We start from the raw sequence: 17,430 nt of genomic DNA, 5'->3' as shown, positions 1-17,430 counted from the left end.
TATTTTTTCCGTTCGCAAGTGCTCAGTGCGGACACAATAACATTACAACCAAATCAATCGAAAACATTGCAAACCACAAAATATCCCCCCTAGGGGTATGATCTGTGTTGCAAACGGTTGGCTAACCTGATCGTGACCGATGTCAAAACTCACCAATTACGAATCTCTAATCTAAATCGCCAGTTGTCAATAGTGAATGTGAATCTATCAGATTTAATAAGTCCCAAGACTTTATTTAATTTTTGCCAATATAATCTGAAGTGTTTGGCCAAAAATGAATGGCAGTTCTATAAAGCCGCATTAGTCCACTGCACAATCATCATACAGGTTTTCGAAATCTGATGAGTCTATTCGCATTCAACCCCAAATTGTCGACATGAAGAAACTATTTTCAAAAATTGAAAAAAATATTGACACCACATCAAAAGAAACAAATACCGCTATAGGAAAAGTGTTTAAAGTAGGAATACACACAGTTCAAGTCGAAGATGTATTAGCTGAAGGTAGGAAATTCGTTCTAGTAGGGTTGGCGATAAGGGATGGTACATGGGAATATCACTTAGCCCCCCATGTTTGACAGCAGTTCAAATCGATTTTATACTCAAATATCTGATACTAAATTAATATCACTTTACTTTAAAGCGATTACACGCAATTTTTGAACAAGAAACAGATTGACCTATTTTAATCAATAGTTATGTATATATGGAAATATCTGCATGTGATTTGAAAAAAATCAATATGCAAATATACTGTAGTCTATTGAAAACGTTACTATTTAATACGCTCGCAAAATAATCCCATAAAGTCGACATAAAATGATATGTAGTAAGTACGATGCCATAATCTCTGGTAAGAATGGTCTATTGTTCACTAGGTGGGTTTGCAATTGTCTACCTCGTAAGAACCCACATTGGGGGAGTCTCAAACAGAGCAGCTCTTAAACGCATGTATGTTAACAATGAGCAGGATCTTAACGTTGCTAAGCGTGAGCTTCAAATAATTGTAAGTATTGTACCTAACCGAATTATATGCGATGGAAACCTCAAATCAACAATAAATGTTTCTCTTTTAGAGTAGTCTAAGCGGTCATAAAAATATTGTTGGCTACATCGACTCCTGTTTAGTTTCCCTTGGTGGAGGAGTATCTGAGGTTTTGCTCCTCATGACTTACTATCGTCAAAACTTATTGGATATTATGAAAGAGCGCGGTAAACCAGATTTTAGCGAGAGTGAAGTCTTATCTATTTTCTGTGATATGTGTGAAGCTGTAGCGAGACTACATCATTGCAAAACACCAATAATGCATAGAGATTTAAAGGTAAGACTTTTTGAACATGTGAAAAATAAATATATTTAATATTGTCGTATTTCGCCTAGGCATATAATATTTACTAATTGATACGGACTCTATAGTTGTTTATAAACAGGGTAAGTGTCAGTGAATCATTTAAAGCAACGTATTTGTTTTAAATGTTTCCGAAATGAGTTTAAAAAAATAGACAAGTGATTAATTTAGCAGGGATTACCATTATTATTCTGTTAATCTGTCTCAATTTTTGAAATTTAATCTCAAATTTTAGAACTACTATACTTATTTTAAACTACCACTGATCAACAAAACAAACGTTACACGACGAAATTGTGCGAGTGTGTCTGTGCGAAAAAGTGATCTGATTTTTGTTTGAAGCGTTAGTCTAATTCAAGTTTCTATAGGGCGAAAGATGAATGAATCAAGAACAATGCAAATATTCTCAAAACTCCAAAGGCTCCCAGATGAGGAAAAAAGTATTGTTGGATTTCAAGAGGAAAGGCATAAAAGTGGACCTCATATCTCGAAACGGTTCTTAATTTTTTCGCTATCAACATTTGAGCATTGTCTATTTTATTTATTTACAGGGTAATCTAAAAAAACATTTTTTTTCCTGTTTGACCGACTTTCAAAATCTACCTAAAGTTCATATAAACGCTAAAACTTCACAGTCGACTTACGGGAAAAATTCAATATTCATTGCATGCCATTCATGGGTTGCTTGAATGAACGCGTATTGTTTGTAAGATCGCAAACATCGCAAATAAAAACCGAATGTTATCCATAAAAAAAAATATCAGCCTATACACGAGTATACAGATATACAGACTTTTCTTCCTTTTCAGACAAAAGGCTTTGTTTGCGAACTACAGGACGTAGGAATTTATTACAGTACACAATATATTTGTGTTCTATCCCGTTTTCTATTCATTTGCTATTAATCCTAATCGAATCATTAACGAATCAATTATTACTAGAACTGGACATCATTAACCCAGTAAAATAACAGGATCTTATGTGGGTCAGTAGCAAGTAAATCCGTAAATCCATAATCGGGTTTAACACATCAAATAATGTAATTTAAGACCTAAATATACTGATTAAATTTCTTAATGTTCACACAACTACCTGCGTTTAAAATTCAGGCTTAGACATGGTGCTTGTGAGCTATTCATGTAACGGCGCTTCTTTTTGCCAGTTTTGGCTCCAACGTTGATTAAAGCAAATTAAATTTCTGAATTTGTTTTATAGTTATATACATACTTCAATAATATTGGATTTTTTTTTAGAAAACTGATACTGATCTGAGCAAAATATTATATGCTTTAACATACTATAAATTAAATATGTAAAATCATCTCACATACATAAAATTTCTTTTTTGATCAAGCTACATGGAAAGTTCTGTGCAAAATTTAAAATTTCAAAACTATAGGTATCTACGAAACAAAGTAATTTGAGCACGAGTTTTTAGGAACGTCGTAATAATTTTTCTTTCAGAAAATCCATGCATTGTCAGTGATTGATTCGCACACTGTATAATAGCAAATAATAAAAATGTTATTGCATATTCATCATGGTTAATAAAATATTTCAATTTAACGAGAACAATAATTTTATGATATTGGTCGCTAACGTATAACCCGCAATGTATTCTAAATCAACATGAACATTTTATGAAGCATTCCAAAGATAACCACTGGATCGTTGTAATAATTGTCGCACAACTGCTTGACTATAGATTGTTTGGTTTGCTTTAGTACTAGTAAAATAGTAAAAATTTTATTTGCAAGGACAAATTACTTGAGTCGGAAACATGTTCATAGTTTTGCTTCTAAATAATGGAATTTTTATCGTAGAAATAATTAGATATTTTATGTCATAACATTGTTACGATTGTAAATAATCTTCGAGATTACTAGGTGAAATTCAATCTCTGGTTTTTCTGTTGTTGTTAGTAAAGCAAATGTTTTAAATTATCAGTAGCCAAGATGAATGATTTTATTGTGTATAAACAGTCCACTAAATTAAATGGCACTTAACACGGGACATCTGTATTCGCATAACAGGGCACCATTAGTTAATAGTTAATTAATTAACTAATGCGACTTGGTTACGGACTGTTTTCTTCTTGGGTACGAGACTGTTCTTGATCAAAATCATCAATATCGTTATCCTCTTTGGGTTGAAAATCCCCTCTTCCAATTAACGTGAATATGGGATGTGGAGAAATAGACATCCCCATTGATGTTCTATGCAATATTCTACCCATTGTCTGAAAGTAGTTTATGTCAGAACACGAAGAGGGTCTATTGCACAATTTTGGGCAAATTATGAGATTGCTTGCACTTGGAGATAAGTGATATGCAGATCTTTCCATGTACTGCTTAAACCAAAGAGGATATCCATAGTAAAGTCTATAAAATCAAAACAAGGGTAGTAAGTATCAGAGAACTAAAAAGGAAAATATTTTTAAATATACCTTGGTATCTCAAGACTGGCATTATAGTTTTTGCTAATCATAGCTCTTTTTTTAATTTTTTCTGTCCTAATTTTACTGTAAGAATTTTTAATGTTTTTGCCCTGCATACATGATTTCTCATACAGTTTATTGTACAATAACTCTTTTTTGTCCTGCAGTGCATACAAAATCTGTTCTAAAGATCCATTTATGGAAATCAGGATACTTTTAATTTCCAAATATGGGTATTTGTTAGAATCGTAATTGTCCGTCTGTGTGCTTCTTGCAAAACATTGCTTGTTAGCCGAAAACCGCTTTGATTTGCAGCTGCCTGAAACTTTAATAGTCTTTAATTGGGTAGTTCCATAATTTAGAACAATTGTTATAACCCTGCCTGTTAATATTGTAATATGAAATTATTTTTAGATCAGTGGCATTGTTGTTAAGAAACGAATGAATTGTGTTTACATGCAGATTAAACTCAAAGTGTTTTATCTATTTCTGTTGTTGCTCGACCGATGTTTTTAATTAGGTGTTTAATTAATTATTCTCGATATAGACTTAAATTTACTTTATTACCTTTTTCATCGCTAAATTCATGACTGGAAATGTCTAGCATAAATTGTAAAAGTTGCGCGCAACAACACTTTCCTTTTTCTTCAGGAACTTGTTTTCTTTTTATTCTAACTGGCAATTTTGACTGCATTTCTTCAGATTAGGATTTTGCTTGTTTTCGATTCAAACTTCTGTTAAAATTACAATAATTTTGACTCCTTAGTGACATTTTAATGATCACATTATAAAGGTAATTTTATAGAAATTCGTAGCAGCTAATTAACTCTACCTGATAATTAAGGCTTATTTACATAGACGAAAATTGAAAAAATAGTAACGATAATGTAGTAATATTTTTTGTTAAATGTATTGCAGGTCGAAAATGTCTTGATAGATGGTGATACTTGTTTACTGTGTGATTTTGGATCGGCCACTTCTAGAGTATTAAATCCAGCCGAAAAAGGCGTACCAGTGGTGGAAGAAGAAATAAAAAAATATACTACTTTAAGTTATAGAGCACCCGAAATGGTAGATATGTATTGCGGAAAACCAATCACTACAAAGGCTGATATATGGGTAAGAATGAAACTGTGTCAAATTACAAAAGTCTACGGTTAGAAGTCAAGACTTCCATATACTTATAATGTGTATTTTTAGGCGTTAGGATGTATGTTGTATAGAATTTGCTTTTATACGTTGCCATTTGGCGAGAGTACATTGGCGATACAGAGTGGTAATTTTTGCATTCCAGATAATTCACAATTTTCAAAGGGCCTACATCAACTAATTAGTAAGTGACTCAAAACTGTTTTGCGATAAGAATTCCCTAGTTTGACTATTTTAGGATATATGTTAGAACCAGATCCCGATAATAGACCTGATATTTATCAAGTAAGCTGTGTGGCTTTCGAATTACTGGGGAAACCCAACCCGGTGAAAAATTTCAAAGTAAGAGCGATGGCGAACAAATGATAATAACAAAGTGAATAAAAATCATATTGATGATTTTAGAAAGAAGTGAAACCTAACATTGAAGAACTACCAGTGCCTCTGTTTGATTCGGAGCAAAAACGGGCTAGTCAACTAAAAGTTCAGAGCACTAAAGCACTTACGGCAACGCCCACGGTCGAAGGCACCAGTGTTATGCCGAGACAGCGACCAAAAGGAAATACCACAACACCACTGAAACTTAACAGCATTCCTTTAAGCATCAGTTCTAGCCCAAGCGCGTCTAAAAAAGCTCAAAGTTCCCAAAGTCCCACTTCCCAGGTTAACGTTCCTGCCTTTCAACCACAGTCCGCAGGTAATCCTAGTGCGTTTTCCAATCCGCCCGTTTTCCCGGATTTCAGACCCGATAGTTATTTTCCACCTGCGCAAGGCGAGGAACTACCTCCTCAGCAACTCGATTCCTTGTTTCAGTCTTCCATTTACCCTGATCCTTTCCGAGACGACCATCATTCTAATGAGCAACTATCAATTACTACTGACAATAATGGAAGTAAAACTGAAAGCTTTGTAGTGCAAACTGCTGTTAATGTCGTTTCACCAGTTGCTGCCGATATTTCACTTTTTGGATCAGGAAGTTTGGGTCGTGGGGTAAGCTCATTTTATGAAAGTTAAAAAATTCGTTCAGAGCGGAATGTTTACAATTAAATATGCGGAAATTCTTTGGTTACTTTGGTACTTCTTTGGTTTATTTTATGGCAATAATTTCATATAAGGGTTATTTAAAATTGGCGTCATTGCTCGGAGGTAGGTAGAGAGCACAAAAAAACTTAAATCAGTAAAAAAAATAATTACCTAAAAACCTCTCAAATGCGACTCAAAAAAATTAGACTGTAATGTTTTGTAATTTTCTTCGATTAATAGTTTTCCAAAACACCATTAAACTACTTAAAATTTCGCTTAACAGCAAATATTAAAATTCTTCTGCAAATCTTCGAAAAATAAACTGAACAGTAATTTAACAATATTTAATGCAAAGAGCTGCTTAACACACCAAAACATCGAACTAATGGAACGTCACTAACAGAAACAGCCAAATTAAATTGAAAAATTCAAGTTCAATTCATGACAACTATCAAATTTTAGTTGTTATCCTGAATAATACACACCGACAGTATTGCAAATTAAAAATTTGGATTTTTGTTTCAAAATACGTCAAATTGAATGCACCGCCTTTGTGCTTTTTTTCAAAGTTTCAAAGGCAAATATTTTGCAATCCGAATATTAGTATAGCCCGTTCTTCTGGCAAATTTTGAAACATTGTGTCTAAAGACGACTTAGAAATTTTCCATGTATTAACACCATGATAATGGAAAATATATAACACGATATTTTGCCCAATTGCAGATGAGCCCTTTGAAAAGTGGTTTAACAGAGTCTACTAGTATGATAGAAAGCAGTACACCTCCTGCATCTCCCTCATTAAGTGTTCCGAAGGGACACCGGCGCAACATGAGTGATACCACGGCATTTAATAAGTGAGTTTCAATCATCTTAATTTGACTGAATTATTCATTTGCATTCGAAGGGCATTTGCCACTGAAACTACACAATTCCTGGCACCATTTGAGTCGTCAATGAAATCTAAAGCCCGCGACTCACCAACTCAATCTTGTGGTGAGGATGCTGTGATTGCACCTATGGGAAGTTCCGCGTCGACCACTGATGTTAGTCATGTTATTGGTAAGCATACAAGAATATTAACAAGGTGTCTCAATGTCTTCTGCGTTTAATTTTTCCCAAAAAAAATGTTAATTGACTAAATTATTTTAGGAGCTGATAGTCGGTCATTGTCTGCTGATGTTGCAAGTTGGAATCCTTTCGAAGAAAGCACGCCCTTTAGTCAAATGACTGAAGATCACATTTTTGGAGCTGAATTTGATAAAATTCGGCAAGGAACGGGAAGTCAAAACAGTAAGTATTATCATTAGCATATATAAAGCAAAATAGCCAGCCGACTTACCGATTTTCTAATTGTGCCTAGATAACGAACGTACAGGGCACCCCTGAAATGACTGTACACAGATTAATCACAAATTCTTTTTCGCAAAGACGATTTATGCAAACTTACCTATAACCAATGTTGCTTCATTTTTCCGCTACAGGGCGCCAAGGATCTCAAATTAATATCATTTTTCCCAATAATTTCGAAACGCCTATGACGACTTTCATCAATTTTTCAATCAACAATTACTACATAAATGCAGGTGTTTTGACGTAAGCGTGGTTTTTTTAAAATACGTGAAAATATAAAAAATTACGCTTGGTTTATTAATAAGTATTTGTATTTTTGTTACATCCTGTACAAATCATTTAATCTTATTTCTGCAACTTGTTGATTATCTTTTGAAACTTTCTTGCCTCTTGTACAATTTTTGTCAGACTTACAGTTTCTGTACCAATTATTTAGCTAACTAGCAATTTACATTTTTAATTATTTAAGAAATGTTCAAAATGTTAACTGTCACGAACACATAAATTAATCCTTATATACCGTATACATAATTAAATGTGTTTTAAAATAATCTGCAGCATTGAAAACTCTTTCCAGTAACTCGGCTTTTGTAGCGACAGGCAAAGCAAACAGGTTTGATTTGAAAGAGCCCCACAGTAAAAAATCTAGCGGAGTTAAATCGAGTGATGTTGGTGGCCAATTTATGGGTGCATCGTTGCATCTTCCGATCCATATCTTAGGATATGTTGCATTTTAAAATTTTGAACAACAAATACTAAGTTTTTGGTAAACAGTAAAACGGTCGGTTTATCAAAGGTACAAAATAATCTTGTTTCAGTTAAGTCAAGCATTGTTTCTAGGCAACAATAAAATAAATTTGACAAAACAACAAAAACCAGTTTGTATAATTTTTCACAAAATTGATGATCTGCAAGGTATTGTAAATATTTTTTTTGCACAGAAACTGTATGACGAATATATTACAAGAAGCAAAAACGTTTTAAAAGAAAATCAGCTGGTAGCTGAAAAAAATTTAAATTATTTGTACAGGGGGTATAAAAAATATGTATTAATTATTATGTACAAACATGTATTAAAGAATAAAGCGTCATTTTTAATATTCCCACTAATTAAACAAAGCTCACGCGTACGTCAAAACACATCAATTTATGTAGTAATTGTTAATTCGAAAATTAGTGAAAATCGATATGGGCGTCTGGAAAAAACTATACTACTTTGAGAACTTTGGCGCCCTGTTACGGCCGAATGGCAAAGTAGAGCAACATTGGATATACCTAAGTTTGCTTAGATTGTCTTGTTTTAGGTTAAGGAATTTGTGGTTAAGCGTTGTACAGTCATTTCAGGGACACCCTGTATATAACGTTACTAATTACTCGATTTATTATCCGAGGTATTCATGATGCAAAGTCTAATGAAAGTCTTGTTATGCAAGAGGACCCTTTTGGAGCAGCACCATTTAGTTTCCCATTAAAGTCACGAGAAAAGACTCACAAGAGACTACATTCAACAGGTAATATGTCTTAAAGAAATTTTATTTGAAAGTGACTATTGAAATGATTTTTTCTCAACTAAAGTTATGTGAAATGCTCGTTAGACATTAGTTGTACCGACTGTATGCATAAACATATTAGTTAGCATCTAAGTATATTGTTTATCAAATGCTACGCTATGCTTACATGTGGGGTGATATATTGATGTTTTATGGGTTTTAACACTGTTTCAACCTGATGAAACATGGTAAAGTAGCACAATCCATAAATTTAATCTGTAATACCTGAAATTTCGATTGAGCAGTGTTTTTAATAAGAAAATATACATCCAGTGGGGACGATAAGAAAAATCCCTCACATATTTTTCCATAATTCTTGCTTTTTAATAATGAAATTTAATGATTCAAGGTTATGAGTCATATCTCTATGTTTTATTAAGATTTTGCGATTTAAGCATAAATCTGAGTGATTACTTACACTAATCTACTTTAGCACCACTTAATATTGAATTATCTATAAAAAAATATGTTTCTTAATAAGAAATGCTCTTGCTATGATTACAACAGAATGGATGTTTTTATCAATCAGAGCAAGAATATAAAAGATCATTCCAAAAATTACTTTTAGCCTAGAGAGAAATAAAAGACATCGTTTCCTAGTCACTAAATTGAATCAGCAATTGTTAGCCGTCTTTGTTTAGAAATATTAATTAGATGATATTTACTTATTGTTAGAAATCGTGGCTTTAGTGAATCAAGTAACCCACGAAGTCGGTCATTTAGTTGGGTTAAACTGTGATAAAATTATTCAAATACTTTGTGTCATTTGTTTGGATAAATTCCAATAGCAATATATCATTTGTACACTAGGCTTATACCTACCTACCTATACATGATAGGTGTCAAATTTATTTTATTTCATATTGAGATTTAAAAAAAATCAAATATGTAGTATTTGTGCGAATTATGCTTTCGATCTCGATTGGAAATTATTTTTTTAAATTGATTTTTATAACTATTTCACATATCATTACATTTATTCGTAGACTTCTATATCTATAGTAGGATTTCTCATCAGCCGTTGGCGCTTTTGGTGGTTTTCAGACTCTTTGGTATCTTCCAGCTCCAGAGGCTCTGTTGTTCAAAGATCTATAATAATGTTGATTTCCTGACCAGATGCTTCCAATTTTTTTTCCATATCCCTTTTTACAAATTTTTAATATATTCTGATTAACAGTCTTCTTAGCAGTTGCCAACTTGTTTTGGGCTTTTTCCAACTGCCTAGAAATTTTTTCTAAGTCGAAAAATCAGCGCCTCCTTTTCTAGCTGCCGCAATCTTGTCTGTTTCTTGGCCTCTGGTCAGTTGAGCTTCAGTTTCAGTAAAAACTGTGCTTTTCCTTGTGTCATTTCTCTACAGGGCATTGAGGTTGATTCCTCCCGCTCTTTAGAAGTAGCATTCAAGCTGCTGGCTAGATTACAACTTTGAGCGTGCATTTCTTGTAGTGCAGGCGAAATGGTCAGCAGCTTGGTGCAGTTGTGCTTCCAAGGACGCTTTGGATTGTAATAGCTTTATTATAAAGTGGCACCAATATATTTGAGCATTATTTTATGTTTAGACATTTAAAGTGTGTAAAGTAGTACTCCCATCAAACTAATACAATAAGTAGAATACATTGGTATCACGTAACCAGATTTTTGGAACAGCATTTTTAGAAATACCTCTATTTATGTTTCCTTATTGTTACATGCGTCAGTTCTTAAATTATTCACTACATTTTATTTCAGCAATTATAAATCATATACGTACCTATAGCGTTGTAAATATATATTTTGGTAAATTCATTAATTTCAAATTATACAAATTATTTTTGTGATCATCTATCATTGAGTGTACAGCTATACATATTATGTATTAAATGCGGCAATAAAGTTGCTTTGCATTAGAAAATGGTTTTTATTACAATTCCTATCTCTAAAAATGGCTGTTCCAGAATAGGAAAGGTGGTGGGTTAACTAACTTTGTAAATATTTGTTTAGAAAACCTACTTTCAAAGCACTCCCACTATCTTCAATTATGAAACAGCCTTTTTGCTCTTACTATATCACCCTTTTGCTTACTAGATCGTTATTAGCAAAGCCTATTTGTGTCACAGAGTCAATTACATTATTTCGGCATTTTATGACTACAGTTCAGAAACGAAGGTTTTACTGGAGCTCTGAAAAAAATTGTTCCCTATTATCTAAGCTAAAACTTGCGGCCAGATTTTCCATAAATTACTTTAAAGTAGATCTAATATTTCTAACAGCACCCCATTTTTGTGTAGTTAGACAAGCTGTAATTTTCATATAATTAACAAATTCGCATGGAATTGCTAGATATATAAGGGGATTACAGTTTATCGTAGACCAAAAAAAATACCAATAAGTCAGCAAACCAAGTCCAATTGTAGTTAGTGTTGAAATTACTTGAACATATGTATTTGTTCGTAAGATATGCGACAGTTTTTTAAAATTTATTTATGGCGTCTTAAATTAGCACTCCAACCAAGTTTACTATAAGCTGGAATCATCCGTTATACATTATAAATTAGTACTTACAAGTTCGTTATATGCCAAAAGGTACGTAGTTTTTGAAAGAGCTTTCGGGTATATATAAAAAAAATTACAAAAACTATATATTTCTTTTCAGTTTCCTCATCATGTCGATTAGATATACCGGAACCTGTTATAGAAGAAAAATTAGAAATCCTTGCCACCTTCGATTACTCATCCGAATCTCGTTCAATTTCACACGTTTTTTCAGAAGGAGACGTCCCATTGATTGGGACAACCGAAACGGAAAGTGACAACGAGATTTCGCCGTCGTGCAAAAAAGTGCAACTACCTTTAGAATTGCCGTTAGAAGACCACAGGAATAAATACGAAAAACTTATACACGGACTGGATTTCAGTTCCGATAGCAGTGAACGAGAGGAGAAAATTAAACAGGACAAAGTAAAAAAAAAGAAGAAAACCACTATACCGGAAAAGCTACAACATGTATACAAAACTATGGAAATACCGATTAAAAACTTCCGCTCAGAGGACAGGCAGCATAAATGTAAGAAAAAACGAGCAGACAAAAATTCGTCCAATGCTGAAGTGGATTCTGATGATTCAATTGGATCAGCTAGTGATCTCAAAGCCGATGACGATCAGATCGAAATTGGCGAAGAAGCCAAAGAGGACATTAAAAGTGAGAATGTCAGCGAGGATATACAAACATGCGGTTCTTCCGCGTATCATGCAGAGTGTGAAAGCATGGCGACACACGACGATGGTATTAGTCGGGTGGTTAGATCGAAAAAGAAAGCGGAAATTAAACTAGTCGATCAGCAGGAAAATGAAGATATGAATTTCATAGGACATCAGTACGGTGAAAAACCGCTTCTCGCAGACGACGAACTTGATTCTGATTATGAGGTCCTAGAAAATATCAAGTGGGATATTGAAAAGAATACGACTAAAAAAGAATGCCTGTGGATGGCTCCCTCAAGTAGCTTCGAAGAGGCTTCGGATGTATTCAGTTTAGCTCCGTTTGGCACACCAAAATTTACAAAAATCAGTTTAGATCAGGCTGTGCCATTAGCAGAAGTTAATCTCCGTTCTAGTGTAAGTGCTGATCCAAACAAAACTCATGATTTTTCAATAGTATCGGAAGCACCAAGATCTCTAAATCCTTTTTTGTCCTGTGAATATTCCACATCTAGTTTGCCACGTAGCTATAATTACGATAACTCCCCAAAGTTCACACATACAGATGTACTCTCTCATTCCAAATCGGCTTGTTCGCAAAGGATTGATTTTGGATCCAGCTTTAGTAATAAGGTGGGCAGTAATTCGGATAGTTTGCTGGGTGAATTTTCCGAAAAATTGAATACTGTTGAAACCACTCAAGATTCAGAATTTTTAGTAGATCTCTCCAACAGCAGTAGCGACAATTTTCCTATTCTACGCACAACACCTGCTTCAGTATTTGCCTCGTTACCCGATGCAAATGAGAAAAGAGAATCACCGAAAGTAACACTTTGGAAAGACAAGAAAAAAGAAAAAGACATGAAATCAAAATATCAATTATTTAATGACATTGACTCCGCGGATTGTAGCTTTAGAACCCCAAAGAATCTCAAACAGGCTAAAGCAACGAGCAATTCCGGTAAAAAATCCAGCAAATCAAAGAAAAGTTCTGGCAAGGTCTTAATGGAAGAAGGCTTTAGCAACATGAGCTTTGAAGACTTTCCGTCTGATGATACAGAAGTGATTTCAAATTCTGAATTGCCGTTTGAAGTATTACGGAGTCCGGAGGAAGATATTCGCAGATCAAATGGAAAGCGAGTTGCAAATCCATTTTCTTGAAGCAAAACGTTTGAAACCGATCACTCTATAAAAATGTTTGAAGGCGAAATAAACCACAGAAACTTTTAATTGATGATATTATAATTGGAGTTTTAATAGAAAGATTGATATTGTTGCTGTCCCGATTAGTGGTTACAGATTTTTTCAATAAGAATCTCAATGTTTTCTATGTACACAATAATACATACACTCTGTATAGTTACACGATAGTTAATTTCGTAAATTCTAACTAATTCCGCTGAAAGAGTGTAACAAATAAAAATATAAACATCACAATAGACTCTTTCGTTAAGATGATATAACATAAAGTACAGTAAGTCTACTTAAGCTGTAGCCATATAGAAGAAAATAAATACTATTTTCAAATTATTCTGCATGGTCTAAAACCTAAAAAACAACAAACAGAAACTAATGTTGATTGATGTTGCTCAAAACAACGAATGTGGCTCAAGAGTAAAGTAGCTTTTTGTAACAATATCGCAAAAAGTTGATCTGAATTGAAAAAAGAAAGTTAAATTGTAATTTCTACGAAAATTATCTCATCAATAATGAACATCTTATAATAACTCAATCTTTCGTTTACTAAAATCGCTTTGAACTTTCAGTTTTTTAATGAACAATTTTGTCTTGAAATTTTAAATTAAATCCTAGTTTTCCGAAACCTGCTAATTTCCTGCAGATCGATGTAATTACATATTTGAATGTATTTTTCAATTACGATTAACTTTGTTTTACAAGTTTGGATTTTGCCAAAAAAAAGCTGCTTTTTTCTTGAGCCAACTTTTAAAAAACATCGTTTACAGCTGAAAGATCAAACTGATGCTGCAATTTAGTAGACATACCTACTGTATATTAATCACTTATTTCGCTTTTCATATATTTTCCTACAAAAAAGCTAGTGCTTTTTAAAAGTGAGATAGATAATGTTAGTGATAATAAATCACGGCTGTAATGAAATATAGAAGTAGCATAGTATTTTGATACAATTGTTAAGTATCCAATATTTTTCAGAATAGCTTAGGTATACATATATCCACAACGATTTCAAATTGAACTTCAGTGACACGATAATTATTGTTTACATGACCAATAGCTCAGCTTTTAAATAATATTTATTCGACTGAATGATTTAGGCTTGCTAAATTTGCATTCCACTTAATAATTAACTGTATTTGATAGAATAGTTTAATTCGGACCGTTAAAGTATATAATTTGACCTCATAAATGTGGTTAATCAATTTGTGAGCTCAATTCTAAAAGACTAAACTTGAAAACCTTAAGTACCTGTTTACTAATTAATTGAAGGATATTGTCATTACATCATTCAAATAAATCAATAAAATGTACTACATTATTATAGGTATTGTAGTGCCTTTGGCAGGATAAATTTTGGTCTGATTGCTAAAACAATAATTATTTACGAAAATTTACATGATATAGATGTTTTTGCAAGAAATGTATAATTTTGTACTACATGCTAGCTACTCATAACGTGAACATATAAATTATATACAAACCAAAGCTTTAGGATTTAGAACTTATCTGGAAAAATACGTAATACCTGTCCTTGAAAAGATTGTTAATTATGCTCTTTCCCTACTATTAATTATTTATTTTATATTTATTCGATTACTAAACAACACTACGTACCGATTTAAAAATATTTCTTTCTCAAAATCAAACGTTTTTTGTGAATTCTCATGATCACGGCGTACTTAATGGTATTTTAGAAGTATGATATTAAGAGGTTTTTTCAACGCTTAGGAATGATTATTCGTTAAATCGGCATACGTGATGTAGGAAGGATTAAAACGCATTTTGCAGAAAATACACGACCTATTTATTGAAAATTTGTACTTTATATAATACGATTTTGTTCATGTTGCATTCCGTTTTCATTATACATACATCTAAGTATAATTTATTGCACATTTTTATTTATGTATTAATACGAATAAATATGTTTTGTTTGTTTATACAGGATTTTCATTTTAAACCTTTGCGTTTGTGTCACTCGGTTATGGCTAAGACTCTGGCGACCAAAAGGTTAAATATGTGTAAGTATTATATGTGTATATATTTCTAAGGCACAGTATTTTAAATATGTAACTAATATACATAAGGAAGACAATCTGTCCTTTTATGGAACACATTTCAAAGAAATACAGGAATGCTATTTTTTCCAGTCTGTCGTGTATACATATACAGGGTGGCCCAGCAAAAACGTCGCACCTTCATTTATGACTCTCCTAATAGATTATTTTAAAAAACGTTTAAATGTTGAATTATTTATTTCAAAAAGTTTGTTCGCAGTTCTTATGGACATCTTTGTGCGCCGCAAGTCAAAAACAAATCATGTTAATGAGCTTAATTTTTTAAACAATTAATACCGTGATACAGACATTTTTCTTTTCAGGAAGGATGGAAACAAAGGCAATCTATTTTGAAAAAAAATCACACAGAACTATTAACGAAAACTATTTGGGATGATTAAGAAATACCTTTGAATAAACTGAATTTCTAACTAATATTCTCAACTTATCATTCAAACGATGCGAAATAATATAATATAAACAGCGGTTTTGAGACAGGAGAAATAATTTGAAAGGCTTTAATTTAAAGAATGAAATAAAAGATAACATTTTTAATTAGTTCAAAGACGATGATTATGGAGAAGTTTCGAGTTCTACGAAGAAATGAGTCAACTGTTTAATTCAGCAATAGAAAGTTGCTGGTTAATATTAGTTTTTCGGATACATTCACATTTGGTTTACATTGTGACTCAATTCAAACCCTCAGTCAGTTAGTTAGTAGTCAAAATATTTGATAGATATATTGAGAATAATTAATATTAAAGGGCCTTTTCCTATAAATAATCCCAGAAATCAGAGCCAATTGAAGACCTTCTTCACCCAATTACAAATGATATAATACGGTAGTACTTACAGAAAGTTTCAGTAGAATTTTATTTTATTATATGAATTTCTCTTTGAGCTTCTTCAACAATGTTTCTCTCTGCCTGACAATTTAATTTTTCTGTGCTTGATTTTTTTTATTTTAAGGAAATTATTACAACTACCTTTTTCTTTATGAGTAATTCCAAAGTAGGTACCCTTGAAGAAGCCTTAAAAATTTATATACAACAAAACATCAACGTTTATTGTTAGAGCTGTGAAAACGCAGATAAAATAAAAACTTGAATTGAATGACACACATGTTTACCCAAAATTACTGCAAATTTAAGGCAAGGACGAGAGCTGAATGAATCAGGAGCGTCATGGCGTTTTTGTTTGGTCATCTTATATGAAATGGATATGCAAAATTCAGTCTGTTAATTACACATTTTTTTGTAAATGTTAAGCAAAATTCAGTATTATTGAGCAGTTAAAGTTTGTCTATTTTGGTTCAACTTTCAGTTAAAACATAGATATCAATATAATATGTAAATATAAATTTTAGAAAAACTATTATAATTAAACATATTAAAGTGAATAATTTGCATCTTGTTATAATTCGTTTAGAACTTATAATCGTCAAATAAATAATTATATTAAGTACACGAATCAAAAATTAATTCTTATGGAAAAATATACGGTTTTTGCACAATCTATAAGAATAATACTTTCATAAGTTCTTACAGTCTCCTTCAAGCCTCAAAAATTTGTTATGGATTGTTTTTAACTGGATCTATCCGTGGATAGTACAGTTTAAGAGCAACTGTGTTTCAATTTTTCCGGACTGTGTAAAATATTTAGCATTATTATCAATTTCACTTTTCTTTTCAAAAATGTTAAGTGTACATTCAAAATACGAACTTTAGCTTATAGTTTATCCAAAACGATGTTTAGTTTTGCTGGACTAAACTTGAACTTATAGGGCAAACACTTTTTACAAATTTTAAGTACTTTGAAACGACACAACAATGCATTAATTTTTTTACAACTGCTTGTTGGGTACTTCGCCTCAAAAATTTTTGTCTTTAAAACAGTAGTTTTCGTTATTAGTTTTTATTTTTTTTCTCAATAATCACAGACGATGTATCAGAGCGAATTTTTACATACTGTATTATCCTACTATTGTTACACAATTTATTAACATACTCTTTTTTAGGTTCATTTAGGTTCTTTTGATAACGATAACAGAAAATAGCTATCGAAGCGTCAAGGTAATTTTGTATTACCTTGACCTATATTTATAAATAATTTCTTTACTAATTGGAATTTTCCCTTACAGCAAGT

General features: G+C 32.4%; 2 protein-coding genes across 4 annotated transcripts; one reads left to right on the top strand and one right to left on the bottom strand.

Annotated features, from left to right (window-relative positions):
- The first annotated feature begins 135 nt into the window (after positions 1 to 135).
- Positions 136 to 15,168, top strand: LOC109544250 (BMP-2-inducible protein kinase). Of its 2 annotated transcripts, none has more exons than XM_019914339.2 (12): positions 136 to 503; positions 878 to 1,005; positions 1,076 to 1,321; positions 4,704 to 4,904; positions 4,986 to 5,118; positions 5,173 to 5,276; positions 5,340 to 5,924; positions 6,681 to 6,811; positions 6,862 to 7,016; positions 7,107 to 7,247; positions 8,699 to 8,818; positions 11,601 to 15,168. In XM_019914339.2, exons 1-12 carry the CDS (start codon positions 377 to 379, stop codon positions 13,190 to 13,192), a joined length of 3,663 nt encoding a protein of 1,220 aa, XP_019769898.2. In that variant the 5' UTR covers positions 136 to 376; the 3' UTR covers positions 13,193 to 15,168. The 2 variants fall into 2 exon arrangements, with proteins under 2 accessions (XP_019769898.2, XP_019769897.2); XM_019914338.2 differs by having other exon boundaries at positions 11,487 to 15,168.
- Positions 3,282 to 4,594, bottom strand: LOC109544255. Of its 2 annotated transcripts, none has more exons than XM_019914344.2 (3): positions 4,353 to 4,594; positions 3,795 to 4,104; positions 3,282 to 3,729 (listed from the first exon to the last, which is right to left on the bottom strand). In XM_019914344.2, exons 1-3 carry the CDS (start codon positions 4,477 to 4,479, stop codon positions 3,426 to 3,428), a joined length of 741 nt encoding a protein of 246 aa, XP_019769903.1. In that variant the 5' UTR covers positions 4,480 to 4,594; the 3' UTR covers positions 3,282 to 3,425. The 2 variants fall into 2 exon arrangements, with proteins under 2 accessions (XP_019769903.1, XP_019769902.1); XM_019914343.2 differs by having other exon boundaries at positions 3,795 to 4,110; positions 4,353 to 4,592.
- Positions 15,169 to 17,430: the final 2,262 nt, after the last annotated feature.

The sequence above is a fragment of the Dendroctonus ponderosae genome, unplaced genomic scaffold (assembly GCF_020466585.1).
Source record: "Dendroctonus ponderosae isolate FM_Combo_2020 unplaced genomic scaffold, Dpon_F_20191213v2 Dpon_F_20191213_4, whole genome shotgun sequence".
Classification (NCBI taxonomy): domain Eukaryota; kingdom Metazoa; phylum Arthropoda; class Insecta; order Coleoptera; family Curculionidae; genus Dendroctonus; species Dendroctonus ponderosae.
This window is presented reverse-complemented; position numbering and strand designations above follow the sequence as displayed.

What these genes read in the sequence shown, in the direction of transcription:
- LOC109544255 (XM_019914343.2), bottom strand. Translation starts at nt 4,479, where the DNA reads ATGCAGTCAAAATTGCCAGTTAGAATAAAAAGAAAACAAGTTCCTGAA. An exon ending in TGAATTTAGCGATGAAAAAG is followed by an intron (nt 4,111 to 4,352) that starts GTAATAAAGTAA and finishes AGACTATTAAAG; the next exon opens with TTTCAGGCAGCTGCAAATCA. An exon ending in GCCAGTCTTGAGATACCAAG is followed by an intron (nt 3,730 to 3,794) that starts GTATATTTAAAA and finishes TTGATTTTATAG; the next exon opens with ACTTTACTATGGATATCCTC.
- LOC109544250 (XM_019914338.2), top strand. Translation starts at nt 377, where the DNA reads ATGAAGAAACTATTTTCAAAAATTGAAAAAAATATTGACACCACATCA. An exon ending in TAATGCATAGAGATTTAAAG is followed by an intron (nt 1,322 to 4,703) that starts GTAAGACTTTTT and finishes AATGTATTGCAG; the next exon opens with GTCGAAAATGTCTTGATAGA. An exon ending in GGGCCTACATCAACTAATTA is followed by an intron (nt 5,119 to 5,172) that starts GTAAGTGACTCA and finishes TGACTATTTTAG; the next exon opens with GATATATGTTAGAACCAGAT.